The 25,659-nt window shown below is 36.2% G+C and overlaps 2 protein-coding genes across 3 annotated transcripts; both read right to left on the reverse strand.

Moving 5' to 3' along the window:
• Positions 1 to 197: 197 nt before the first annotated feature.
• On the reverse strand, positions 198 to 6,320 carry LOC141961380 (regulator of G-protein signaling 21-like). Its single transcript, XM_074908240.1, has 4 exons — positions 6,310 to 6,320; positions 2,759 to 2,835; positions 1,362 to 1,528; positions 198 to 401 (listed from the first exon to the last, which is right to left on the reverse strand). Exons 1-4 carry the CDS (start codon positions 6,318 to 6,320, stop codon positions 198 to 200), a joined length of 459 nt encoding a protein of 152 aa, XP_074764341.1.
• A 7,533-nt stretch (positions 6,321 to 13,853) lies between these two features.
• RGS18 (regulator of G protein signaling 18) lies at positions 13,854 to 23,385 on the reverse strand. Of its 2 annotated transcripts, none has more exons than XM_074908238.1 (5): positions 23,111 to 23,385; positions 22,365 to 22,466; positions 19,079 to 19,140; positions 17,866 to 18,032; positions 13,854 to 15,429 (listed from the first exon to the last, which is right to left on the reverse strand). In XM_074908238.1, the coding sequence occupies exons 1-5, from the start codon at positions 23,224 to 23,226 to the stop codon at positions 15,175 to 15,177; spliced, it is 702 nt and encodes a 233-aa protein (XP_074764339.1). In that variant the 5' UTR covers positions 23,227 to 23,385; the 3' UTR covers positions 13,854 to 15,174. The 2 variants fall into 2 exon arrangements, with proteins under 2 accessions (XP_074764339.1, XP_074764340.1); XM_074908239.1 differs by having other exon boundaries at positions 19,079 to 19,143.
• Between the last annotated feature and the right edge of the window lie 2,274 nt (positions 23,386 to 25,659).

A 25,659-nucleotide genomic window follows, 5' to 3' on the forward strand; every position in this document is an offset into this window, starting at 1 on the left:
AATGTCTTAGCATATTCCATCCTGTTTCTTGACGATTTTTCCAACATTATTAGAAAGTATCATGTGCGTATTATACTTAAAACCAAGCTGGCAAAGGCAATTCTTAGATCTCCTTTGTACAATCACTTTAATAAAATATTATCTGTACTGCATTACAAGGGAGACATTTACAAATTCATAGTTCCTCAGGTATTTTCTCACAAAAATGGGAGCCATCTCTTCTGGTTTCCATTCTGTTGCTTCTTTACTAGTTTCTGGTACACTTCTGACCTTAGAAACCTGGGAAAAGAGTCCTTTGCCATGAGGCTATAGATTAATCTCTGAGCATCATCAAAGCAGCTGAGGGTGGGTTCAGACATATTCTGAGAGATGTGGATTTTGGTATGGAAGTCAATGTTTATCTGCAGGAAGAAAGGAGGCAGAAAACCAATGTCAGTTTGATTGGAAAGGTGGAGTCTGTTCATGTACAGGCCACAGCCTGCACTTGAATTTCCTCCCCAATACCCTAGTTGATGCAAATAAGCAGGAAGACCATCCCTTCATTTTCTAGCATACCAAATTCTTGATTTTATTTTGCTCTTAAAAAGATAGCATCATTGAAAAAAGAAGGGAAAAACTGATTATCTCTTCTTTTTGCCAGACTAAATCCTATGAAGTACCAGTGACCAAAGAGTAGATTAAAGGTACTCAGCATCCATTTAGGTTTTGGCCTTATGTATTTTGTAAGGATTTTTTGTTTTCAACAATAATAAAATTGATTTCAATCATGTGTAAGGCATAGGGACATTCAAAGCATGCTCACTATCAAAAGCAAAAACCAACAGTTTAAAAGTTTGTTAGGGAGTAGAATGTGAACAATAATTTATGAGCAATTTGTTCCTTCATAGTAAGCATTTTTTAAATAATTGAAAAATTGAATGCTGTGGTGGAAATTTTTGCCAATTTGCATTTTAATTTTTATCGTGTCAAAAATACCTGTATAAAAGAACAAATACAATCATTAACATTCCAATATACTAATGGTACTTAAAATACAGAGGAAATGGTGCTTATCGCATTGTAAAAATGGTTAGAGAAAACAAATTATATTCAACATGTATTTCCTTAAATCTTAAGGTAGAAATTTCAGAAGATAAACCCATGCCCTGTGTGAAGAACATATTTAAAGTATAAACCACAAGAAATCTTTGTTTGCTTCACGGATTTCTACACTGTGTTTTCTATCTGGTAAATAATTGACATGAAAATGGAAGTACAGCCACGTTGAATTGTACTTTTCTGTCATTCCTGGAAGTTTAGATCTGAATTTTCCACTTGATTCCCATCCTCAGTATCGAAAGTACATGCAAAAAACTATTTACCTCCTTTGGAGCATCAGCTTGTATAAAGTCAGAATAAATTTTCTGGGCTTTTGAGGCAATCTTAGTGGAGGACTTGGTTTTTTTGAAGTCTTCACAGGCCAGCCAGAACTCCACATTCTCCTCACTGAACTCTGACTTCAAAAATGTCCTAAAAGCTGCCAAGCCATCTGGGGAAAAATGCACAAGGTGATGGGTAGAAGAAAACTGAAAGACCAATGCAGATTATGTGTATGTATATACACGTCCCTCTGTGTGTGTGTATATATGCAGTATATATAGTGTAATTTATATGTCCAATATTGTTTTGCCTGTCAGCCAGCAGTTAGTCTTAAGAGACTGTTGTAGGAGAAATAAATAGGAGATTAAACTATAGCGATGATGAAGTGACTAAGAGAATTCTTTCAGACAGTTGCTAACTGGGGAATGCTCCCAATACCTTCCTGCCATGGTTTGGTTTCACTGCTGCACTAGTCAAAAAGGGATCCTGGAGATTTTGGTCTTCAAGAAGATTTGTACTGACTAGGAAATTAGGGATTTGAGGCTGACCCCTGGTCTAAGAAGCAAGCAGAAAATTAAGTCATATTGTGGTAGTGTGCTCCTCTCGGAGCTGAGGTTAGTGGACCTAAACAGTGCTCCCATCTCCTTTCAAGTAATGAATAAGACTTGCATGAAGAGATGGACTCTTTGTTACTTCTTTGTTTAGCACTTTTTTAACTTTTAAAAGAAAAAAGGAAACAAAGGTTTGTTTGGAAGAAATTGTTTTAGAATTAATCCAAATCACAAGTTCTTAGAAAAGAAAGCTAGCAGCAGCCAAATTTAGTTGTGTTAGTCATGTTAATACTATTCAGAAACATTGTGAGGCACCTGCCAGGGTCCAAGCCACAAAGTTACTGAAGGAAAATGAGGTAGGAGCAAGGAAATTTTAAAGTCACATGTGGTTTGGGGTTTTGGGTCAGTAGGAATGGGATCGATCTCTTGGAGAAATTACTTTGGATATATTAGAAATAGTAATTTTTTATTTGACCGGAAGTCAATGCAGAGCATGTATATTTCTTTGTAACAGGAATATCTAAGAAAAAATTTGTGGGTTTTTTAAGAAGTAGAAAAAACAGAATCATTGCATGGAGAGTTTAACAACAGTTATCTTCATAAAATAAAACTCTTTCAGGGCATTTCTGCCTCCTTCAATGTCCGTGAAGCATTAGCCAGAAGGTATATTGTGTTTGCAGCTTGAAGAAACATGCTCCTTCTACCTTTCAGCAGCTCACATGCCTCCAGCAATAGCATTCAAAGCACATGGAGAGCTGAACTGCAGAGCAGTGTGAAAACCTGGCAGCACCGTTTGTGCACTGCGTTGACACAAGTTTTTAAAAAAGTATTTTCCGTTTATTTCTTACCTTTATTAGCTAGAAGTGTATCCACAGACTCAGACCAGGCCATTGTTTCCTCAGCGTTTGACCTGTGGAAACAACATCTATCCTTGAAAATAGCATTGCAATCTTTTGCCTGTGCAGTCTGTGGTAGCTAGTCTATTATTTGGCTACTTCCTCAAGGGAGCAGGGTGAGTAATTCATAATATCCTATGCACTGAATAACAGAAAGTCAATAAAAAGTGTGACACCTTTTTTTTAGAGTGTAGAGAACTGTATACATTCATAAAATACAGTGTTATTTGACACTGGCAACTTGATTATTCATCCAGGAGGGAGTAGTAATGCTTGCAATTTGTTGAACTATAATAAAAGCATAGGAGGGATATTAATGTTGTAGAGTGTACTGAATTTCTTCTCAAGTTCAAACGGATTAACCATTAATTTATATACACCTTTTTCTTGGAATGAGTAGAATTATCTAAAGCTTTATCATGCTAACAGTGGTAGGATAAATAGGCATTATTTCAGTTTCTTGGTATAAAAAATTGAGTAAATTCATAGTTTTTGACTCTTCCTTTGTAACTTGCTGTAGGCTTTTGTTAGAAATGAGGCATGGAACTAAATGGGGACCTTTGCTCTTACTAAATAGAGCCTGGGTGCTCTGAAGATGTTCAAGCTGGTTCAGAAGCAAGGTTTAGTGTGCAGGCTCACAGAGGACAGACACACTGTCTGACAGGCAAAAGCATGTCAGATAAGGGAACTGCATGCTAAATGCATAGAATATGGGGGGGTTTATAACTTGGGAAGGATGGTCATATTCAATTTAGTCCATAGACTACATAGATAAAAAACCTGTCTTTTATTCCAGAAAAATTGTGTTTCGATTAAAATTACCATTGTATGAGTTTTTAATTTAAACATTCAGCAGAGAAAAAGGGCTTCCTTTGTCAGCATTGTTGTTATTGCTTGCACTTTTTGCCATGAAACCTTGGAAGAATATGATTTATTGAAAATGAAACATTTTGTGAAAATGTGAGACACATGTGGAGATGTCAGCATGTGCCTACCTGCTTTCCTGCATGTCAGTTTTTCTATTTGATTTTCTCATTTTTTTAGTGGTTGGTTAGTTTGCAGCCTCAGGCATCCACAAATGAACATTAATCTCATATCTACTGTTTGACAATAAGCAGGAATAAATCTGTCTGGTTATCTAGCTCATATTTTGTTTTAGAATAAGGAGAATACTTCAATAAACCTCAGTTCAGTGGTTTTTAAACAAAATTTTTTTGAAATAGGTTTTTTTTTAAGGAAAATTTTGAAAAAAATATTTCAAATCTTACAATTGTCCTTGGCTAAAATTTTTGAGCTAGAAATTTCAAGTGTTAATCAGTTCTTCTTGTAACCTCTAAAGACAGGTAGTAAAATATGAGTAATTTTATTGAGCTGATACCCTATTATCTACTCAGAACAGATTCAGTAGAAGGTTTTATCCCAATGTTTGTTAAATTTTAGTAAAATTAATGCATATTAATATGTTTTTTGAAAACATAAAAGTTTAAAGGGAATTAAGAATGTTTTACTAGTATTTTGCAAACGTGAAATATCTTGAAATAAAACAAATAGTTCAAAGTGCAAGGCCAGAGCAAAGTAATTGATTTTTTTCCCTGTTTTGGATATAATTTTTTTTGTAAGGAGAAAAAGAAACACGTCAACTCTAGAATACCTGCAGGAATACCTGGAGAGGTAGGTAATAATTAAATAGAAGGGTATCTCATGTTGGTTTTGTTGAAACTGTTACATTTTATACAAATAGTAGAGAGGTACTAACCAGACAAGGAGAGAGGAAACCAGCTTTCTAATTCTCTGGTTATGTATCTTGTATAAGTTATAGTAGGCAGGGGGATTTGAAATTGAATTTACATTCTAAGTGAATATAGACATTTGACATCTTGGAAGCCCTGGAATGGTATGTGTGCATCATCTGTCTCATTTAGTAAGAAAGGGGAAATTGGAAAATTTAGAAACGTTTTGTTTCAGTCCAAAATCAAAACAAGTTCCAGGACTTTTGACCAAAAGAGAAATCTTATTTTCTCACTTAGACCCTGCTTCCATTTGAAAAACCTCACAGCTTAATTTTTCATGGAGGTTAGACATTCTGTACTGAAAAGTTTTTCTCAGTTGGTCTTTCTGGTTTGAGACTTGCAAAGTCATGGGGTATAATTCTTTTCTATCTCATGCCTAGGTCTTATATTCACAGCCCTTAGGTAGGACAGGAGTTCATCCTAATTAAGAAGTAGAGCAGGTCATCCTGGACTCAGTGAAGCATCACAAGCCACAGACACTGTCCACAGTACTGAGGAGTGGGAAATCTGAGTGAGTGGAAAACAGGGTGGAAAAGGCTCTGCTAAAACACAGCACCCGTCTGCATTTGCTGTGCTGCTCTTTCCTCTAGGCTAGCATTATAAGAGCATGTATTCTTGAGGCTGTCATGATGCCCATCCTTCAGGAGAGCATTTTAAAGTAAGCTTTGAAGTGAAGTTCACTATGCTTTTGTCCATCTGAACAACTGCAGTCTGAAATCACCTATGGAAAGACCAAGGTTAACTATTGACTTTCTGCTAGTGTATATACTAACTTAAAAAATAGGTATTTTAGGAGCTAAAAGGCTCTGGAGTCTGATAAATGGACCAAACAGTTTGTTCTATATAAAATATTTTTTAAAAGAACTCACCTTAGAATTCTGTAAATAATACTTTATATTCCTAAAGGTATTCTGAGAGCTTGACTGTCAAAACCTTGCTCTGAATTATACCGGTTAGTTTGAGAGTTGCATTCCACAGGAATTTCTCAGCATCACCAGTAATGGTATTTTCTAATTGTAAATTTATAAAGAGATTATATGTCACCATATTATGTAGCTGTAGTTATAATTATTACAATAGATTGTGGCACTGACACCTTTACCAAGCAAGCTTTTTCTGTAGCTGTCAATTTATTTGTATCCAAGCTGCACAAAATTATATTTAAACAAAAATAATCAAATTATGCATATTTATAGATATATATGCACACATACATGAAGGAAACTGGAGTACAAATATAGTCAGTATCGAAAACACAAATGAAAACTAAACGCAGCGTTATGTAGTACTTTGTGAGACATTGTGTGCTGACAGAATTAATCAGCAGAGAATTTTTTTTATTAACTGTAATAACTTTTATCAAATATGTAACAATTTTTCAGGTTGTTCAGTAAATATTTACTAGTTTTTTTGTCAAACAAAAAGAAAAATGAAAGACCAGGATAAAACAGACAGCATGAACCTAATTCTGTTGTCCTGATCTTAGGTAATATTATTTGTTTTAACATTTACTTGTCATTTCGAGAATTCCCTCATTGACCTCATAGGATTTACTTAAATGGGAATGGCGAGCAGAGCTGACAACAAGGAATCAAAATAATCATATCCAATTTAAAGGGGGAAGGAAAATAAAAGCTGTCCAGATTATTCAGAAGCTGATCATTCCATCCCATACATCTCCTACAATTAAAATAGCCATAAACAACAACTCACTTCACTGGCATTTTTTGTTCCACTGTCTGACTGTCACAGGTAGGGCAGAATTTCTTTTTTCTGACTGATCTTCAAGCTGAAGGTAATGTGACAGCAGGAACAATACAATTAGCATGTGAATAACCAAACAGTACAATGCAAATTGACAAACTGGTTTTAACACTTCCTTTAAAATTATTTCTTTTAGAAACATGGCTTTTTTTAAACAGTGACTGTTCTAACTTAATCTACCAAAAGTAATTTTAATTAAAAACAATTTATATGCAAATATTTCTCAATACATATTTATGTTCTGAACAACATCTTAACAGATAAATCTTCTTGTGATTTTTCTCACTGACCATCTGGTTTATTGGCTGTGGAAAAGAAAAAAGGAAAATGGGTTCAGCACACATAACTAGAAAATTCTTCACTATATTTACTATCCTATTGTATCTGTAAAGTTTATCCATCACCTTGTATGTCTTGAAGGTCTAAGACCCTTGAGCCATTGTCTCTTTTGTTTATTCATACAAGACTTATCACAGTGGGACCAAAGAGTGTTGTTGGGCTGGCCATCATTTGCACATTGATGCTGTTACAAATAATGAAATCACACAGTATTTGGAACTTCCAAGGCAGTGATTTTTCTTTCTGTTCTTATTGATGTTTCATTCTATGTGCCATCCTCTAGGAGCATCCCTCTGCCCCAAAAACATTTTCATAGAATTTTGTCTTTTGCTCTCGATAAATTTTTCCTCCCCAGCTCTTTTCTTTCTCTGTATATTCCTTGCTATCCCTCACTTACTGATTGGCTTCTTGCTTCTCTCCAAATAATGTCCCGCTGCCTAATCCTTTGCTCACCCTACCCAGCTTCCTGGTTCTCAATGTCTCCACTTGATATTAACAAACTTCCAGTGGTTCAGGAACTGGGATCCAGCTGTCCCAACCTGCAGAAAAAGGGTTTTTTGTCTTCTCAGTTAAAATATTTTACACCAAGTAGAGCAGACTCAAGAGTTTAGGTCCTTTTTTTCTATTTTATTTTCCTATATGGTATAGTCACATACAAAGCTGCCTTCTGCCTGACTGAAGACAAAGTCTTTCTTATTTTAGCTATGTCTATCTTCTAAGGTGAGAAAGAAAAACCGAAGCACCACATGCCACATTTTGACCTCAGCAATGTTAAGGGATTATTCTTTATCCTCACCTCTTGTAGATCTGTTAAAGTTTCAGGCCAAATTATTTGAGGAACTTCACATGGGACAAAAAATAGTGAATCTGGTCAATAGTGCTCCAGAAAGTTGAAATCAGATGAGAACAGGTATAGGGAGGTGGGTTACTGGGATGACTGGGAGAATTGAACTGTCTTTTAGAAGAAGAATAAAATACCTCAGTTTGTCTGTAAAATGAAAGCAAAGAGGAGCTATGATTGCTCTCTGTGAATATGGAGGGGTAACCCAGAGACAAAAAGAATTCTTTTAGTTTAATGATCATACTGGCAAAAGAAAAAAAAAATAATTATGTATATAAACAGTCAGTGAATAAATTTAGGCTGGAAATCAGAAGCCTTCAGAAAAAGTGTTGTTTTCAACAGTCTCCCAGTAGAATTTTTGTCCTTTCTACTCCTCGTACATCAAAGATAGAGCTTCGTATATTTATGAAAGACATTATTTAAAATTGTTGCCTTGACAATAAGAAACTAGAAATGACAACCCAAGACAGCCCTTTCAGTCCTACATAATACTAAAAAAGATTTCCACCAGAAAAATATTAATCCTTTCTGCAATTTCTTACCTTTGCATCCACTTGCTTCTGGAAGTTATAACAGAAGGAGAGCAATATGAATTATCATCCTGATTCTCTGCAGTGCTTCTTACTTTCTTTAATCAGTTATTTTCTCTTATTTCCACAGAAGTGTGTACTGTGTAGTGCAACACCATGCCAGACAGGGCCAAAAGCCTTCTACACATTGTTCTAGTAAGACTAACATCAGCATCTTACAGGTGGAGAGAAAACCTTCAGCATCTGCATTTGCATTAAGTCCTTTATGACTGATTCAGTGCCAGGTTTGAGCTTTGGTAAAAGGGGGTAAACATAACACAAAATCCAAACAATATTTATTTGTAGAGTTTCTGGCCCGGCAAACTGTAAATAGCTACTATTAGAATTTTCTAACAGTGAGATTGTCTCTTTGCCAATTTTTGTTGAAATAGTACTTTTTTTCCTAATGTTATGTTTTGTGATTGCTGGTCTACCTTTCCATCGTAGCAAACAGAAGGTTCTTCTACAAATAGGTGCAGGCATTTACATAGATGTCTTCTTACTTTTAGGAAGGGACTTTTCTTTTAAGTGCCCTAGGTTCTCACTGAGAAGAGACTAAGACTTAGGTGTAGTTCAAAATAGGTCTTGAATTTTCAGTCAAGTAACAAAATTATAGATAAAAGCGTGATTCAAGTGTTCTCCAGATTTCTTAGTGTAATTACAGTAAAGTTAGTGCAGTTATGAGGACAGAGATGACACCAAATTGAGCAACACATCAACTCTTGGATGATTCCATTCATTTCTTGGTTTACCCTGCTTCTAATCCCTATGATTGTACCATTCACCCACCTTAGAACTGTGATTATAAATTGAACGATTTTACTTAAGAGGTAGTATAATTCTTGTTATATAATAGTCCCATTAACTCCTGTGAGACTATTTGAGAGGGAGGGTTGCAGGATCTGTGCCTGTTTTTTTAATAATAATCTGACAGTATACTTCTTTAAAAATCAAAGTTCCAAAAACGGAAACAGAGGCATTTTTTTAAATTTCTGTCTAATTGCCTGATGTCTGAATCATACAGACATGACCATCTCCTGAAGATTTTCAATGCTGATAGATATTTTTAAGGTAGCATCCTTCTGTAGCTGCTAAGACTAAAAACCACAAGCATTCTGACTAGCACAAAGAATAACTAGATGGATGTAATCTGATTGCTTTTGAATTTTATGGAGTACTGATCACAATTCACAAAAACACAAAGAAGCTATGAGGGATTTTCACCTTGGTGTAACATGCTGTTCAGTGACTGCTTAGTCTATGTAAGCTGATTGTATTTCAGGTACACAGCAGGTAATAGGGCTGTTATTACTATTATTATCCCAGCACAAATATCACAAGTAACCAAAGTTAGGAAAAGTCACCTCTTTGCATAGAAAGTAGCTGGTAATATTGCCATATGCTTTGTCTGCTTGGAACTTAGTAATTTCTGGAAAGAAACTCTTAACATTTTACTGAAATGTCGTATGAGAAAAAGTGATCCTAGTATTAAAACAAATGCATCAGCTGCTTCTGCAAATGTATCAACTATTCAAAATAGACAGTATCAAGCAAACAAAAAGAAATACGAGTATGTACTAGAGATGGTCTGGAAGTTGGATATAGAATATTTCTAAACTTTTTGGAAATTTCGATCCAGCAGACACTGCTGATGTCTCCAGCTTCTCTTCACTAATAACCCAGACTGGACTTGCAGCGTAGCTCAGGCCCTTACCTACTCAGCTAATTTTAGAGTATTTTAAAAAATTTATTTGTGACGCCTCTGGCTTAACATTTCTATAACCCTGAGGACTGTGCTATGGTTTGTTTGGGGTTTTTTTTTGAGTCCCCTGCCTTTGACAGGCCATAGGAGAGTGAGAACTGTAGGAAAGGGGATGTGGATCTATTGATTGAATGTTTCCTCCTTTGCCAGTACTACTTGCTAAGGATTACTGATTTATTAAATATTTAAATCTCCTGAACTTTTAGGCTTACTGCTTGACTTTTTACTGATACTCGTCTTTTATTCTTTAGCTATATTTAAGCATTAGTTTCACTGAGTTATCTCCCTTTATGAAAAGCTGTTGGCTGTTTAGGGGAATAAGGCATGTAATTTTTTGTTCCTCTGACCCACATCTGAGCTAGATACTAATCTCAGTAGACAGCATAAAACAACTCTTCACATTCAGACTGTTGGTGTATAACCTAAGAAATCACCTTCATTTATGTATGTTCCTAAAAGGGTTGCCTTGTACTCACCTGAGTGCAACGTGAGAAAAGGACACACTCCCCAATAGCTGGTTTGGTGTGCTGGTGCTTACCCTGTATCAGTTTCAGTGTGTCACTGCCCTTCAGCACTTGGCCTCTGTTAAATCCATTCCATACCCACGTTTGCTTGGATAGTGTTGTATAGCTTAACCTCAGCAGAAAAGAAAGTTAATGTTCTGCTGATCCAAGCAATTCAAGCAAACAGACTTGACTGCATTTCTCATATTGGGAGAAGCCAAGATGATCTGAGCACTGCTGGCATCCTAGTAACATGGAAATGCCTGTCATACAGGATGCAAATACATTTTAATCTCAGCACTATGTAAATGTCTGCCTTCCAATAGCACTGCATAGCATGGTCAACTCACAAAAATTTTTTTTTTTTCATATGAATAATTCCATGTGTATTCAGTATGCCACTGAGTTGTTTTGCATAAGAAAATCAGCTGTTATTTTCCACCCAAGCAAAGTATGCCCTTGAGGTAAAATGTTTTGATTTCAAGAACAATCTGTCAAAATTCTGGGCTCCTCATATACAGGATTTCCAAGTACTATACAAATACAAACCTGTGTCAGAAGAAGATTCTCAAGAAAATGTGCAACCTTGAAGATTCTCGTTTAGCACTTTCTAAAAGATTATTCATCACAGCTCGTGTCCTGGATGAATATTTAAAACTAATCTGGAAAGTTGAGAAGAAACGAGAGTTTCTAAAATACAAGCAAATTGCGTGGTGAAGAAACAACAGTTCAGGGTTGTCCTTATGTTAGGATTCAGCTTAATCTTCTGTCCTGTTTGAAAACTCTAAATTGACTTTCATAGGATTGTATTTCATGCTAGTTAATTTTAGTAATGTTTCATAGAGAAGGCAATGATAGAGGCTACATTGTAAATCCTGGCATCTAGACAACCTCTTGTAAGAAGATTTATGAGGAGATGATGCAAAAAGATGCCATTTAAGAAAGGAGAGAGAAAAGCTTTGGTATAAAACCAGAGGGAGCTTTTACAAGAGCTAAATGCTCAGAGTACAAAAAATGGAAGACAACAAAAAGACATTAACAAGAAAAAAGCAGGAATGGCAGCAAGCCAGATGGTGTATAGAGGAAATACATTTTTATCTTTGGCACAGAGCCACACAGGAGGCATTTGACTAAAATGCAAAAAACAGACAGGGATCTAGGACAGGCATCTGAGCAAGGCATAAGTTTATGAGTATATGAATCACTGAAGAGAAGAAGATGATTTCATGCAATTTTTTTTCTCAGTTTGATAGTATGTGTGGAAAGGAGAGGGAACTGCATTCATAGCAGAGGAGTTAATTAAGGCAGGCTGAGCAGCTGGGGACAAAAAGGAGAGAAAAATGATCTGCCTTTTGTGAGTCACTTATAAGCTGTAGCACATAAAGGCATGTAAGAGCCATATTACTGAATGCCTACTTAAGTGGAAGATGGAAATCTATCTTTTTCTTTGAGATTCTTTATCTTAGATTTCATTCCTCTTGTTTCTTGTCAGTTCAAAAATTAATCAAGTTGTCTTCTGCACAATGACAAATCCCAAAAGCTGAAGAAGATATGTGTATATGTGTATTTCTATCTCCTTTGAGTTCATAATGGTAGATAATAATTCAGCTAACTTAAGACATCTAACTAGACCTAAGTATTGAAACAGGAGACAAAGCTTTGTGCTATACAAGTCGGCAGATTATTTCCCTCATGCTTTGAGTCTGGAGAAATCATGTGTGTAAGGATTAAATTGTGTTTATGTAGGGTAAATTATTGGGTTGGTAAGAGGAGTATTTTGAGAGCTCTTACTGAATGCTGAATGGCACATATAAATCTAAAAAGCTGCTACATAAAAGAATCCTAAATAAAAATACTTGACCGATAGGCTTTGTATATGCATTATTTGCACTAGGTCAGCTAAACAAGAGGATTTATGTAACTATGGCATTGATTCTGCCAAAATTAGAGAAACCCGACTATGCTCACTGGCTCTACTCTAAGGTTCATGCTATAACTACATCTGGGCCGCGCTAGCCCTTAGTCTGATCAATCCTGTCTAGCTCAATCTTGGAACAGCATCACAGACTTGTACTAAATCTATGCTTAGTTCATCTTTCAGAATTACAGTAGAGCACTAAATAGTAGAGCGCTCATTTTCTCTCACTAAAAGGAACGTCTTCTAGAAAAAACCCTTTGCCAGATAATTATGTCATTTTAGTTTATCTTTGTGCCCTTTGCCTTCCTTTCTCTGAATTTATCTTGACTTTCTTTTTACAGTAGTTCCCATGGTATTAGTCTGCTGTAAATTCAGCTATGGTTCATAATTATCTCTGAAAAACATACATGCACAAATAGCTACCAGAAATATCTTATTTGTTTTCATTATAAAACTCATAAGAAGGACTAGCACTGTCAGTACCACAGACTGACAGTTTTGAGGGAGGCCTCCCTGGAGATAAGCAAAATTTTCCATGTGTCTATGAAATGAAACAAAGGCTCCCTGCTGACATATTTATCATTACAGACCCTTTTGACTAACAGCCATTTTTTTGCTAAGAAGAAAAAAATCTTACTCAAGGTACTACATTGGTCGTTTGTTTAGGTTTTGGAACTGTATTGAATATACCTTTTTTTTTTTTTTTTCATTTATTTTATCTATGGCAAGAGTAAAGGTGTAGATTCTCAGCTGGTATGAAGGAACATAATCACACCAGCAGAGAACCTAGATAGAAATGTGTAGGTCTTATGCCTGTTTTGCAACAGACCCGCTGTTAATGCTCACATGGGTCTGTTCTCAAATTTGTTCTCTTTCTCTAACAAAGTTAGTAATACAAAACATTGGAACATGCATATTTTAAATATGTGAGAACTCTGGTATCCAGACATTGTTGGTGATATTAGAGATTTCCTACTCAGAAACAGTATTGTTTCATGTTAAAGAGACAGATAGTCAAAGAACAAGTGTAAATAATCTATCCAGAAAAATATACTGATTTCAGCAATGAAATTGCATTAGAAAGTTGCCTTTCGCTGCATTCACTCATTCATGTGACACCTGTGACAATGACAACAGGAGTGTAGACAGTTCATAAGAAATGGAGGCTGACCAGATCCAAAGCTGTATTTGATATTGATAAAGAGACTGAAATACCGTATCAGTGCTACTAAAAACATTTGAGTTATTCTTGAATCACTGTGCCCAGGTTGAGAGGACAATGGAATAAACCAGCAAGGATCATACTCCTCGTAGTTACAGATGTGTTTCCTGTCTATTCCTCAGGTGAAGCCAAGGGCTAAGAGGTGCTTCCCAGCTCACTGCAGCTCAGCAGCTTTTCCTGGTGAGTTCTGGTCTCTGTGCACAGTTAACACTTCTGATTGAAATGGCAATGATTACACCTAGTATCGAATTTTAAGTGAAGTCTTCACATTTTACTCATCAATGTATTAGTGATAAACTGAATCCTGACAAGTTTTTTAAGTAGATCAGATTTATTGAAAGTGAAGCAGACACAGAAACTCTCAGATCAAGAAGTTCATATATACCCTGAACTAGTAATGAACATTAAGTTTCATCCTCAGGAACTAAACCTCTTCATTTTGACCACTTACAGAAAGAGGAAGAAAAGTGAGAAAGCTTAAATTCCATGCAAAGGAACTGAATATACAAGTCATACTTACAATTAAATCCTGCCACCATTTGCTAAGCTGAACCAATGTTTAAGATTTTAAGAACCTCCCCATGCTTCAAGGTATGTCTGTGTCAATTTTGAAAGAAAAGGACAGGGTAACTGCATATACTGACTATGAAAAGGCTATGTATGACTTCAGTAGTAAAGAAATAAAAGGGGAGATTCCTTTTTCTTCCTCTATAATCATAGAGAGTATATTAAAGACCAGCATAACTGAAGGTTATTCTACCTGAGTTCAAGAGCTGTTAATTTTCAGATTCTTTTTCAAAAGCAAAAGCAGGAAAAAAATTTAGAACAAAGTTTAGTAATAAAGTTGGTATACCATGAATATTTACAAATAAAAGTAGAAATATTTTATATATATATACACACACACATACACATGGCCTAGTATTTAATGACACACATTGTGTTAAAATAGCATTCTTGGCCCTTTGTTGCTGCTTACTTGGTTGCAAAAAATTAGAATACAAGTATTTGATGGCAAAGCTAATCTATACACCATAATTTAAATACAGAGAACAGACACATGTAATAAGAAAACAGTACAAATTATACCCCCCCAAATTAAATAGTATTCTTATGTTCCTCGTAAGTATGCAATAGCTACATTTTAATTATGCAGTAGCTGTAGTTAAAATCCAAGTAACTTTACAATACACCTAATAATGCTCCTTTGTGTTTTGCAGTATGAGAAAATACCACAAATAGTCTGTGCTTGGTGTAGCAAATATTGCAGAAACATAAATATGTGCAAAGGCTAGGTACATAGATTCTAACTGTGATGAAACTCTGTCCTAAGTGATATAGGCCCAGGATACATGGTGGATATTATCAAATGGCATTTTATACCACATTTTTATGCAGGAAACTCAAAGTTTTCCTCCAAACACAATTACAGCTCTTGCTTGAGTTTAAAAAAATACTGTATGAAAACTTTACAGGATATGTCTTGCCAATATGTTGCCTACTTCTCTATAATAAATGAGATAAATCACTGGCTACAGAACTCTGACCTGATATAACTGCATGTAACTTTGCTTTTCACTCATTTGCACCTGCTAAGGATTTGGATTTTAAAACACGAGTTGCTGCAGTAGCTAGAATTGAAGGGGATTGAGTTTCCCTGTTACCAACTAGTAAAGTCTGGTCGTACACCCTGGAAATCACTGACGGTAAAAGACCGTGATCGTCTCCTAAGGGTAGGACGACTGGGATTTCTCCCCTTAACCAAATTTAAATAAAGATCAGATCTTAGGAAGCGTGGGTAGCTGTCTTGCTCCATCAGCCTGTAGACTGTATTTTGTGCTGCATCAAAGGTGGTGATGACGGGCTGTGCAATGTTCTGACTTGTAACTTCTTTGGTTTGAAAGTCCAAATTCACCTGGAGAATGAGGAAAAGGGTATTTTGTTAATGTACGTTCATGCCTTTCTGCATTTCCTGTGGTGTTATCCACAGCAATGAAACTGTACTTCAGTGGAAGTCTTTTCTGATAAAAGGACCTTGAATCCCTGGTACAATGGGATATTAAAACCGCAGGATTAATTTGTACGCTCATGTTCAGTAACGGCTGTCAGAAAGTCGTCACAGATGTGTCATTGGTACAATGGAAAACTGGCAAAATAGAAGATAAAGTTTGATGTTTGACTAAAAGTCACTTTCTAATAGTGATCTTCATACAGTTGTAGTTGTCAGGCTTTGCAACACCAGGCTAATACAGAACCATTCTCATTTAGAATTTATGTAGAATTTTGTATCATTAGACTTTGTTAATGACTATTTTAAATTTCTGGCATTTTTGTACAGTTTTGGTAGTAGGAAGGTGAGAAAACTCTAATAATTAAAATACTAAAATTATTTTAATGGGTTTCTGGAAGCTTTAGATGGGAAAAGCATATAAAAATGATCATTTATTCCATGTGCCATTGCATTCATCCTGAGAAGATTTAATTAGTATGAGACTTCTATTAAAGTGTCAGGCACTGATTTAAGTATGCTATTTTGAAAAGTAAGATAGAATATATTAAAAAACTGTTGATCCAGTCAAAAAGTGACTTCAATAATATGCTTTTTCTTTCCTCACTGAGATACACCTGTCATTTTCATAAAGCTAGTTAAATAGTTTAGATCTAAGAACTGATGATAAAATAGTCAACTCATCAAACCTAAGATTTTACGATCCTATTGAACTGTACACTTAGAAATCTGTGTGTAAAAGAGCTCTGCTGGACAAAAAGATAGTCGGAGAGAAGATGCAAGTTCCAGAGCTGCGTGGCCTGAATTGAGATGCTGTTGGCTGGTCCCAGCTGCTCAGCTGAAGACAAGGAAGGAAGTCTCACCAAAGCCAACTGCTTAAGGTCAACAACAGCACCCACACTATGTGCACCAAATCAAAAGTATGACAGATAAATCATTACATTACTCTTAGTCAAAGTACAATTTCCACACCATCATCCCTCCCTAGGTTTCCTCCTGCTCATCTTTTTGCTGACATCAATCTCATAAGTGTTGACAGTATCAGCACTTGATGCCCTGCCATAACTGCTCATAGCTTGACCAATAGGCAATGGCAGGTTCTACCTCAGACAACTCAGGGGCTTTCTTTTTATGTAAGGTCCACCCCAAATACCTGCAGCAAGGAAAGAAATAAAAAGGGACATAAGTCTCTGAAAGTGGACATTTCCCAGGAAAAGTGGATCTGAATCTTAAATAATCTTTAGGAATTACAAGTGGAAATTGCATCATTTTGCAATTGTTCTCTTAAAATGAGAATTACACCTTTTTCACCCTTGTTACAAGGAAGCAGCAATTAGTGTTTCTCTTTTGCTATTCTGACAAACAAAAAAAAAGAATATAGGGAAAAAGGAGTATTGCCAAGGGACATATCTGGTCTGCTCAAACTTGACAGAATTACAGGAAATTGTAAATCCAAAAAACCTACTGGAGAGGCTGATTGTGATTTCAGTGAGAGTTCATCGTCTCCCAAACTGTTCATCCCCTTCCTAGAGCAGGCAAAAAATAGTCCTTTTTCTCATTTATGAATCCTTTATAACACGCTTCAGTAAGAAGAAATTGTAAATATGAAAACTTTTTGCACTTTTATAGTAATATAAAAAGGCCTTAGTATTGGTGAGGATTGACACATCAACATTTTTTTGTGTATGTGTTGACAGTAACATACCAAGAATATGCAATGAGAGCTGAGGGGCAGAAAGAGGGGAGGAGTCAATCTAGAAAAGTCCATGCTTAAAACATAATTATTATTTTAAAGAATATGTTTAATAGTTTCTTTTAGCCTTTTTACTTACTTAAAAGCTTCTGAACATTAGTTATGTAATAATTTAATAGATAATTACTCGTTTAAGAGAAAGGGAGAATAAATCTGTTGTTCTGAAGGTAGCTTTAAATAAAGAAACAGTATGTTTTCCACAAATGCTAGCCGATATGTCTCACTGCAGCTTTAACATTTAACATTGCTATTTTTTCTTAAATATACTGTATATATGTGTGTGTGTGTATATATATCCTGGCTTTACATAGCACTAGGAATCTCTGATTCCTGTGGTATAATATTTAAGCTTGTGCTCTACGCTTACAAGACTAACACAGAGGGGGTATTGAAAGGAGTATGGACAGTGAGAATATTCTAGCAATTACTTCCAGATTTCCTTCCAGAGCTTGACATTTAAGATACAGCCTTCTTACGTCAGTGACTACAGGATTAACTGCTGCCCCTGCTTCTGGGCATGCTCTTAAAAGCAGACTTCATCAGATGCAGCCATCAAATACTGTGTACAATGAAGAACATTTTTACTGTACCTCTTTTGGAGCATCTTTCTGTATGAATGTTTCATAAATGATCTTAGCTTTTGGCAAAAGTTCATGTGCAGTTTTGTTTTTCTTGTAATCCTCACAAGCTATCCAGAACTCGATGTTCTCCTCACTGAACTCAGTTTTCAGAAATTTTGTAAAGGCATCCAGTCCGGCTACAAAAGAGAATGTGGAATTGTATTTTTAAAATATATCCTTATCATACAGTTACTCTTTTCACAGTCTGTGCAAGCTAAAAAAACAGGTTGTGCTCCCTTTGAATTACATCACATTATAATTATTTTGAAATACATAAAGGTTTTAAAATAAGTGCAGTTCTTTCATTATGATCCTGCATGCTGTAACTCACATTGCAGAATTCTCAGCATCTGTAAAAATCCACTACCAAGATCTTATTAATTTAGAAATAGAAGCAATCAAAACATGTTGATGTATGTGGAAGTGATGGGCTTTATTCCAGCTGAATATCAATTTAAGTTGACTGAAACACTATTTGAATCTTTGCCTGCAAGTAGACTGTTCTCCAGTAGCAATTTAAAATCAGTGGCTTTTAGCATCTTTACAATTTGCTTTATCCTGTTGTTATTATGCTGAAGACATTTTCTTTCCCAAGTATGCTTAATCTGTGGAACTAACACAGTCATATTGATGTCAGCTGTTCAAAGGAACAGATCTGAAAAGCACATAGTGTCCAGCACTCTAGCTAGATTATCATATGTGTGTCCCTCCAAAATGGAAGCAGTGATATATGTGTGTTTGGTAATTATGCAAAGCAACAGGCCCTTTCACGTGATGGTCAGATTTTAGAAACAAATTGTATCAGAAGTGACAAAGTCCTTTCTTAAGTACATAAAACATGTTTTCATTTTTAAGGTTTGGTCTTGCAGTCAGGAATATTTGAGCAATATTCAAATTAAATTCTACTGTTTATTGAAGGAACTCTTTGATGTCTGTTATATTACTTTGTTCAATAAAATATGAAAGTTAAAAGTTATTTTCAACTATTTTAAGTAGTTGACAGCATGCTATACCCTAAGTGCATGAGGAGAGCAGAAACACATGCTGCTATAATTGACCCATCATATCTAGTTTAGGTAACTGTCAGGTCTATTTAAGTGCACAACTGGATTTTATAGTTTTCCATCATTTCCCACCAATTTTCCATCCTAACAGTCTGCACAGAGAGGAAAAACCTACTAACCTTTCTCAGAAAGCAGTTTGTCAAAAGATTCTGACCATTTCATTGCTTCTTCAGGAGACACGCTGCTTAAGAAACAGAAAGTGTTTTTGAAGAATTGTACATATTGTGTATTTATGGAGTTGTTGTGACATGTTATCTGTTACTGTTATTGCTCAGGACTGTTTCACAAAACCTGTGATTAGATCACATTACTTAAAGGAGCTCCTTCTCTTAAGGACTTCAGAAACATTGGTTAAATTTTTTTCTGACATTTTTCCTGCAGAGTTGTACTTTCCCCCCCTCTTCTTTAAAAGAAAAAAAAAGAAAACAGAGCAGAGATTTGTCTCTTCACTCTTTATGTTGTGCTACTAATCTTTAAGGGAATTGAGATCATGCAGTATGGTAAAACTCATGAGCGAACCAGGTCAGCAACCAAGGCAGTCACCTACTTGAACTTTAAAAATGCTCTTGCAGAGATGTGGTTTTGAATGCACTCAACCTGAGGCTGTTACCACAGTCTATTTTTAATGAAACATGGAAAATCCTATGGCTTGAAGACAAAGTTGCAGCAATATGGTTTAGGTGATAGTCTTATAGGGTAATAGCATACGTAGCCTGGTTTGTTTACCACAAACATATTTCAAATGTCATGTTATTCTGAGACACTGTGCTCCATTTATAAAACTCCCCATATCCTTCATCAAATATGTCAAGCTGCATGTATTTTACTTTGATTTCAAATATTCTGCCCTAGAGAACAATGCAGAAAGAAGAAAAGAACACCCTACTTCATTCACACAAATAGAGTTTGGGAGAAACCCTTTTTTGGTTTTGTATAGATTAACGCTGAATGCACACCTGGACTGTATTTTCAGTAGACCAGAACTGGAGTAAGCCTGGAGATGAACTGTATCATGCCAGCACTAGGACTTATGTTCCAAGCCTGAAGGTGAAGTCAATTTTTATCACGTGATATATGAATATTAATATTTAAAACCATTTTCATTTGAGGGCAAAGCATAGTACACTTAAAGTATCAACAGGCAACTTGTCCAGGGTTACTTGGTTAGAACCACTTCTTATGGACTGAACGGTTCTTGAATAGAGTTCCCCCTTCCCTGTGGATGCTTGCTGTTCTGTTGCCTGATTCCCATAGTTTGGGTTCCCTTGGCAGAGTCTGTAGGCACATGAAGTTTAGATGAAAGGAGTTTAAGCTAGTAATGATCTTGGGATGCACAAAACTAAAACGAGGGTTTGGTTTTGTTTTTTTTTTATTTTAAGAGGTGCCACATGTCTCCTAGATGAAGTCATTTCTTATAGGAATGAAATTATTAACTAGGGAGAGACAAACAGTTATTCAGAGGTACAAATACTGGAGAACTGAAATTCAAGAAATTAGCATAGGCCAGTAAATTAGGGGGATTCTGGAGTCAGGGAAAATGAGACCTCACTCCCTTACAGAGCTTTTTAGTTATGAGAAGTGCAAAAAGTGCAGTTCTCTGAACTGTGTGGACCTGCAAGTCTGGGAACAATGGGTTCCTATAGCTACAGAAATTAATTTGGTCATAGTGAAAGATAAACCCAGATGACTTCAGACAACATATACAGCCCACAACTGCACGGAATTCTGGAGAGGTTCTTTGCTGGGTCTGGAAACTCTTAGTGTGAATTTCTGGTTCTCCTTCACAAACTGCATCAACCTGGTAGCCTCACAGATCCCCAACACCTGGATGTGTCAAGGAGTTGTGGCAATGATAGACAGATTTGTTCAGCTTTGCCACTTTCTAAAGATGAGAACAAACCAACCAGTCACAGGCATTTCCACTACCACCACACTGTCCATCTGCAGCGTTTCATTAAATTCTCTTTCTACTTATGTTAGTATTTGTGTGAAAATGGAAATCATAAAAACCATGTAAATTGCTTAAATAATAAATCCCTGTTAGTCAGGCACCTGGCTGAAAATAATGTGGTAAAAGGCAGTTGGCTGAGTGATAGTCTGTTAAAAGGGGGAAATTCTTCAGAGAATTATGTATCTGCCTCTGAAAGTGTCTCTTCACAGATTATAAGAATGCATTGATGGCTGTGTACTTTGTAGGAAATGCCACCCAATACTGTCTGCATGCAGGTGCCACGGAGGCTGTGTTTTCTCTTTCAGATGCAATCCTAGCATCATTTTACATGTCTGGAACATGGAAAAAGGGTGTTCTCCGCATTGTTTTACCTTTGTTCATTATTACAATGCCTTGTATTTCTGGGTGAATTGTGAAACCATTTAATTAAGGCATCTGCCAGCAGCATACAAGAAAGAGGGGGAAAAAAAAGATTGAAACCCTCTATGGCAGTGGACTGGAAAGTATTCCAGATCCTGAGTACACCCTATCATTTGGATGGGCATTTTCATGAGTTTTAGAAACAGAGTTTGGGCCTTTATACAATTTCTACTACGTGCTGACAATTAGTAAGGGCTTGTAGAAGCAGCTCTGGTCAAAGCAGGCATCTTGGTCCCAAAGACAGTAACTGCTTAAACAAGTTGCATCAAGCTTAACAAGACAAAAGAGCACGGGAAGCACTGAAGTGTTCCGAAGTGATCTGTGATGGAAAGAAAGGGGCAGCAAATTTTTTAGGTCATGGAGTTGCAGCACTTTACTCATTCCTTCTTTTCAGTCAAGACCTACACATGCAATCCTTAATATATTGATAACGTCTTGGCACCCCATTGAAGTCAGGAACTAAACTCTTATTGAAGTCAACAAAACCAAGATTTTACTCTATATCTTTATGAGAAATACTATAACAGGGACAATACTATAATAGTGTTTAAACATCTGAATTCTGGAGACAGTACTGTTCAAACAATTACTGCAATTATTGAGGAACTATGCATTCAGGATTTGACATGCATCTGGCACCTGTACATCACAGAATTCTTTGGAAAACCTGCTTTCCAAGGAGCTGTATGATTTCCCTGTAAGCAGTAATTTGTCAGCTACATTTCTGAGTTGATGCTTGCTCAATATGGTCAGTGGACTAATAAAACTGCTGTCAGCACGAGTGAAGGTTTAAATGTATCTGCAATCCAATCTACACTTAGTGGTGTGAAAACACTAGTGATGAGTTACCTTGATGCATACACAATAATTCTATAGTGCTTGGGTTAGATTGCTAACTTTTAAAATAAATAGATCTTTAAAATGTTATTCTCTGCCGAGTCTGAATGCACACACACAAATGCAGGAAGCATCCTGAGTCACAGAGGCACTTCCTGAAAGGAATCCCCATCAATTCAGTCTTTTGTAATTATTACCTTGCTGCTTTTGTCAAGTTTCCAGGTTTACCAGGATGATCACCTTCGTGGAATTCAGACTTCTGCAGGAGAAGGCTCAGCCTATTTCTCTTCTGCTTAGCTCTGCAACAGAATTGGTGTAGCTTTTCAAGCAATCTTGATTAAAGTTGTTTTTCCCTCAAACATTTCCTTTGACTAATCTCTCTGCTTCTGCATCATATATCCCCCTATGTTTGCTTATAGTAATGTTAATGTTACTTCTCCTACATATATTATTCACATTAATGATTATTTATAGCTTAGCATGAATTTACATATGATGGACTGGCAAAGGGAAATGGAAATATTTTCATTTTCAGTATCTTTTTCATTTATTTTAAACATGAGGGAGTGAAATTTCACATTACAGAACATAAACAGTGGGCTCAGCATGTTCTACTTTTAAAGTTGCATAAAGAAAAGGGAAGTATTGCTTCCTGTCATTTGAAATTTTTAAAAAGAAAATTTCCAGGTCATATTCAGACTTTAAAGAGCATTTCTCAGAACTTCTTGAAACCTCCCTTTCTTAATACCATGATTTATTTTGTTGTTTGTTTCTTTTCTTAAAACATATTTCCACAATGAATTAATATTTTATGTACACAATTCCTAGGATTGCAGTAAAAGATAAAACAGTATATGCCCTAAATTCAAACCCACAAGCTATGTTAGAAGAATCCTCTGTGTAAACATAACACTCAGTGTGTCAGCATGACGTTAAAACTTACCCAGGCTTGTTCGCTTTATGTGACTCTTCTTTAATTGATTTCATGACTTTGTAATAGGATTTATCCTTTGAAGCAGAAATGTTTAGTTGGGGGAATAAAAGAAGTGGGTTCTCCATCTTCCTCTAAAAAAGCCTCTCAGTTTCTTATACTTCCTTATAGTGGTTGCATCTGGAGTAACTGATGTGCTCAGGAGGGCTCTCACATGCTATATCGCGCTGGGTTACCCCCGTTGGCCGTTGAGCAGTTTCCAGAGCAGGTAGTGGGAAGAAGGAGGTTCTCCACCTTCACTGCCACTGCAGCTGCACGTACACGGGGCTTTAAGCAGAGTTCTGGTTTTACAGTCGTCATTTAGGGAAGTGAGATTGCAACTTTGCAAAATGGCCGTTGATCATCCAGACAAACACAGCTATCAGCCGAGAGCAGCTCCCAGGTTTCTGCTTATGGAACCTGGTATTTTACTATACTTAGTATGATGCCAAAATTTTTAGCCCTATGGGAAGTGTACGTATCTTCTCTAAAATGAACTTTAATGAGAATAATTTTGCATAAAATAATGTACAACATTGTCTTAAGCTCTTAGAACTTCTAACTAACCTTAAACTGCCCTCTACAGCCTCAGGTGCCGTATGCTGGACACAAAATCAGTTCTAGCTACAGTATGCTAACTTGAAACTCGGGGTTTCTCCAAGTCTCCTGCGAGAGCCAGATGAAGCTGTGGTTGATCAGATATAAGTGGAGATTTTAATTTTTGCACCATTTTTCAGAAATGATGAGCACCTACTTCTAATTTCAAGCTTGTACACTTAAAGTTCCTCCTTTATATACGTGGCTTTATTTTCATTTACAATATCCTAGCCAGGATGAAAAGTCTTTAGTTCGGCACAGAAATTTGTGATTTTGTTTTTGACAGTAAATAACCAAATATTTCTCATTTCAGTTTGCATAATGTAAAAATGATTAATTTTTTAGTCTGGACAGCACAAATTACCTCTTCACATACAAGCTTGATGTCAATTAAGTTTCTCATTCTTAAGTACAGTTTGTGTTGGAGGTGTCACAGGAACAATACATCCCTACCAAAGAAACCTCTTCAGTGTTGGCTGAACGAGGGGCTGGAAAAGATTAAAACTATGCAGTAGTTAATTGATTACGAAATAAATAGTCCTCCTTTTTTTTTTTTTTTTTTTTTTAATGCTAATGCCTTGTTTGTATTATTCAGGTAAGACACCAAGTCCTAGGGAGAAGACATGACCTCATCACCCTCCCACAATTTTGTCAAGTTCTACGCAATTACTGCAACATGGGCAAGTATTGGGCAAGAGTCCCACCATGGCCTTTTCCTTGTGGCTTGCAGAGCTGAGGCGGACCGGAGGTACTAATATTCAAAAGAACTAAAAAAAAAAATCTCTGCTTGGACTCCAAATTCCTGAAACATAACAAAAGAGATGTTATCTATTATGATTACTTTTGAGAAAAAAATAAAACTCATGTGTATTACATGTGTGATACAAATCTTTAAATCAGACTGCATGGGAAATATTCAGGCAAAACTGCCTTTTGTGACCCAAGGACCTTTAAGAAGCAGGGTTATTGTTTTAAAGTGCATTTTCAGTTTCAGAGTAGGCTTATATATCACATTCTGCTTTTTTTAAACTGGTTTTAACCACAGCTGTCTTCAATAATATATCCTGCCTTTTACCAATAAGTAAATATAGAATGCATGATTTTATTTCACTTTTCTGCAACAGTGGTAGTCACGTGAGCTTTTTTTCACCTGTTATGTGTATATAATACTGTCTGTATTCATCTGCCATGATTTTATTACCTGGTGATTTCAGTTCTTGAAAAATGTTGTTAACTGTAACCTCAGTAGTTCATATAAGTTGATTTAAGAAAGTCTTGTAGCACGAAACGTCACTCAGAATTGAATTATGGTGGTCTTACCACTATACCATGTAACTTACAGATGGAAATGACCCATTATGTCATCTCTTTCAGGACCCGCCGAGGATGGGCTCTCCCCAGCATACATCTGCATGGCTTGTCCAATCTGCTCTTAAATGACTCAAAAGCAACAGGTGTCATGTCTTAGATACTTGAAAGATTGCTGTACTATACTGTGACAATGGTATCAGTCCTGAATGCAGCAATGTGCTGTGCATCTCCTGAGAATTCACTTGGAAAATTTACTGGGGGTGGCGGGGGGAAGAAATGGAATAATTACAAACTATCTTTCCTCCCCACCCCCTTTGGGTTTTTCCCATTAATAGAAAGCTATTATAATATTCAGGCCCTGAAGTAGTCAAATTGCATCAAAGTCAGTCTGTGTTTTGTCAACAATGGTGCTGGTGCTAATAAGTGTTTCTGGTTTGCACTGCAGGCTCCAGTAGTTATAGCAATAGTATTAATGACCCCGTAAATGCTTCTGGGCCATTTTGTATAAGCAAGATGTCAATATAGAAAAATGAGTAAATTATTTTAAGCCAGAAAAAGCAGACACAGAAAATTATGTTTATGACATGACTAGAGACCTAGAAAGCTCTAAAGAA

The sequence above is a fragment of the Athene noctua genome, chromosome 5, assembly GCF_965140245.1.
Source record: "Athene noctua chromosome 5, bAthNoc1.hap1.1, whole genome shotgun sequence".
Taxonomy (NCBI): domain Eukaryota; kingdom Metazoa; phylum Chordata; class Aves; order Strigiformes; family Strigidae; genus Athene; species Athene noctua.

Coding starts and splice junctions, on each gene's coding strand:
- LOC141961380 (XM_074908240.1), bottom strand. Junction 1,529..2,758: donor TACACTTCTAGCTAATAAAG/GTAAGAAATAAA, acceptor ATTTTTCCCCAG/ATGGCTTGGCAGCTTTTAGG. Junction 402..1,361: donor AAGCTGATGCTCCAAAGGAG/GTAAATAGTTTT, acceptor TTCTTCCTGCAG/ATAAACATTGACTTCCATAC.
- RGS18 (XM_074908239.1), bottom strand. CDS start 23,226: ATGGAGAACCCACTTCTTTTATTCCCCCAACTAAACATTTCTGCTTCA. Junction 19,144..22,364: donor AACTTGACAAAAGCAGCAAG/GTAATAATTACA, acceptor CTGTTTCTTAAG/CAGCGTGTCTCCTGAAGAAG. Junction 18,033..19,078: donor CAAACTGCTTTCTGAGAAAG/GTTAGTAGGTTT, acceptor TCTCTTTTGTAG/CCGGACTGGATGCCTTTACA.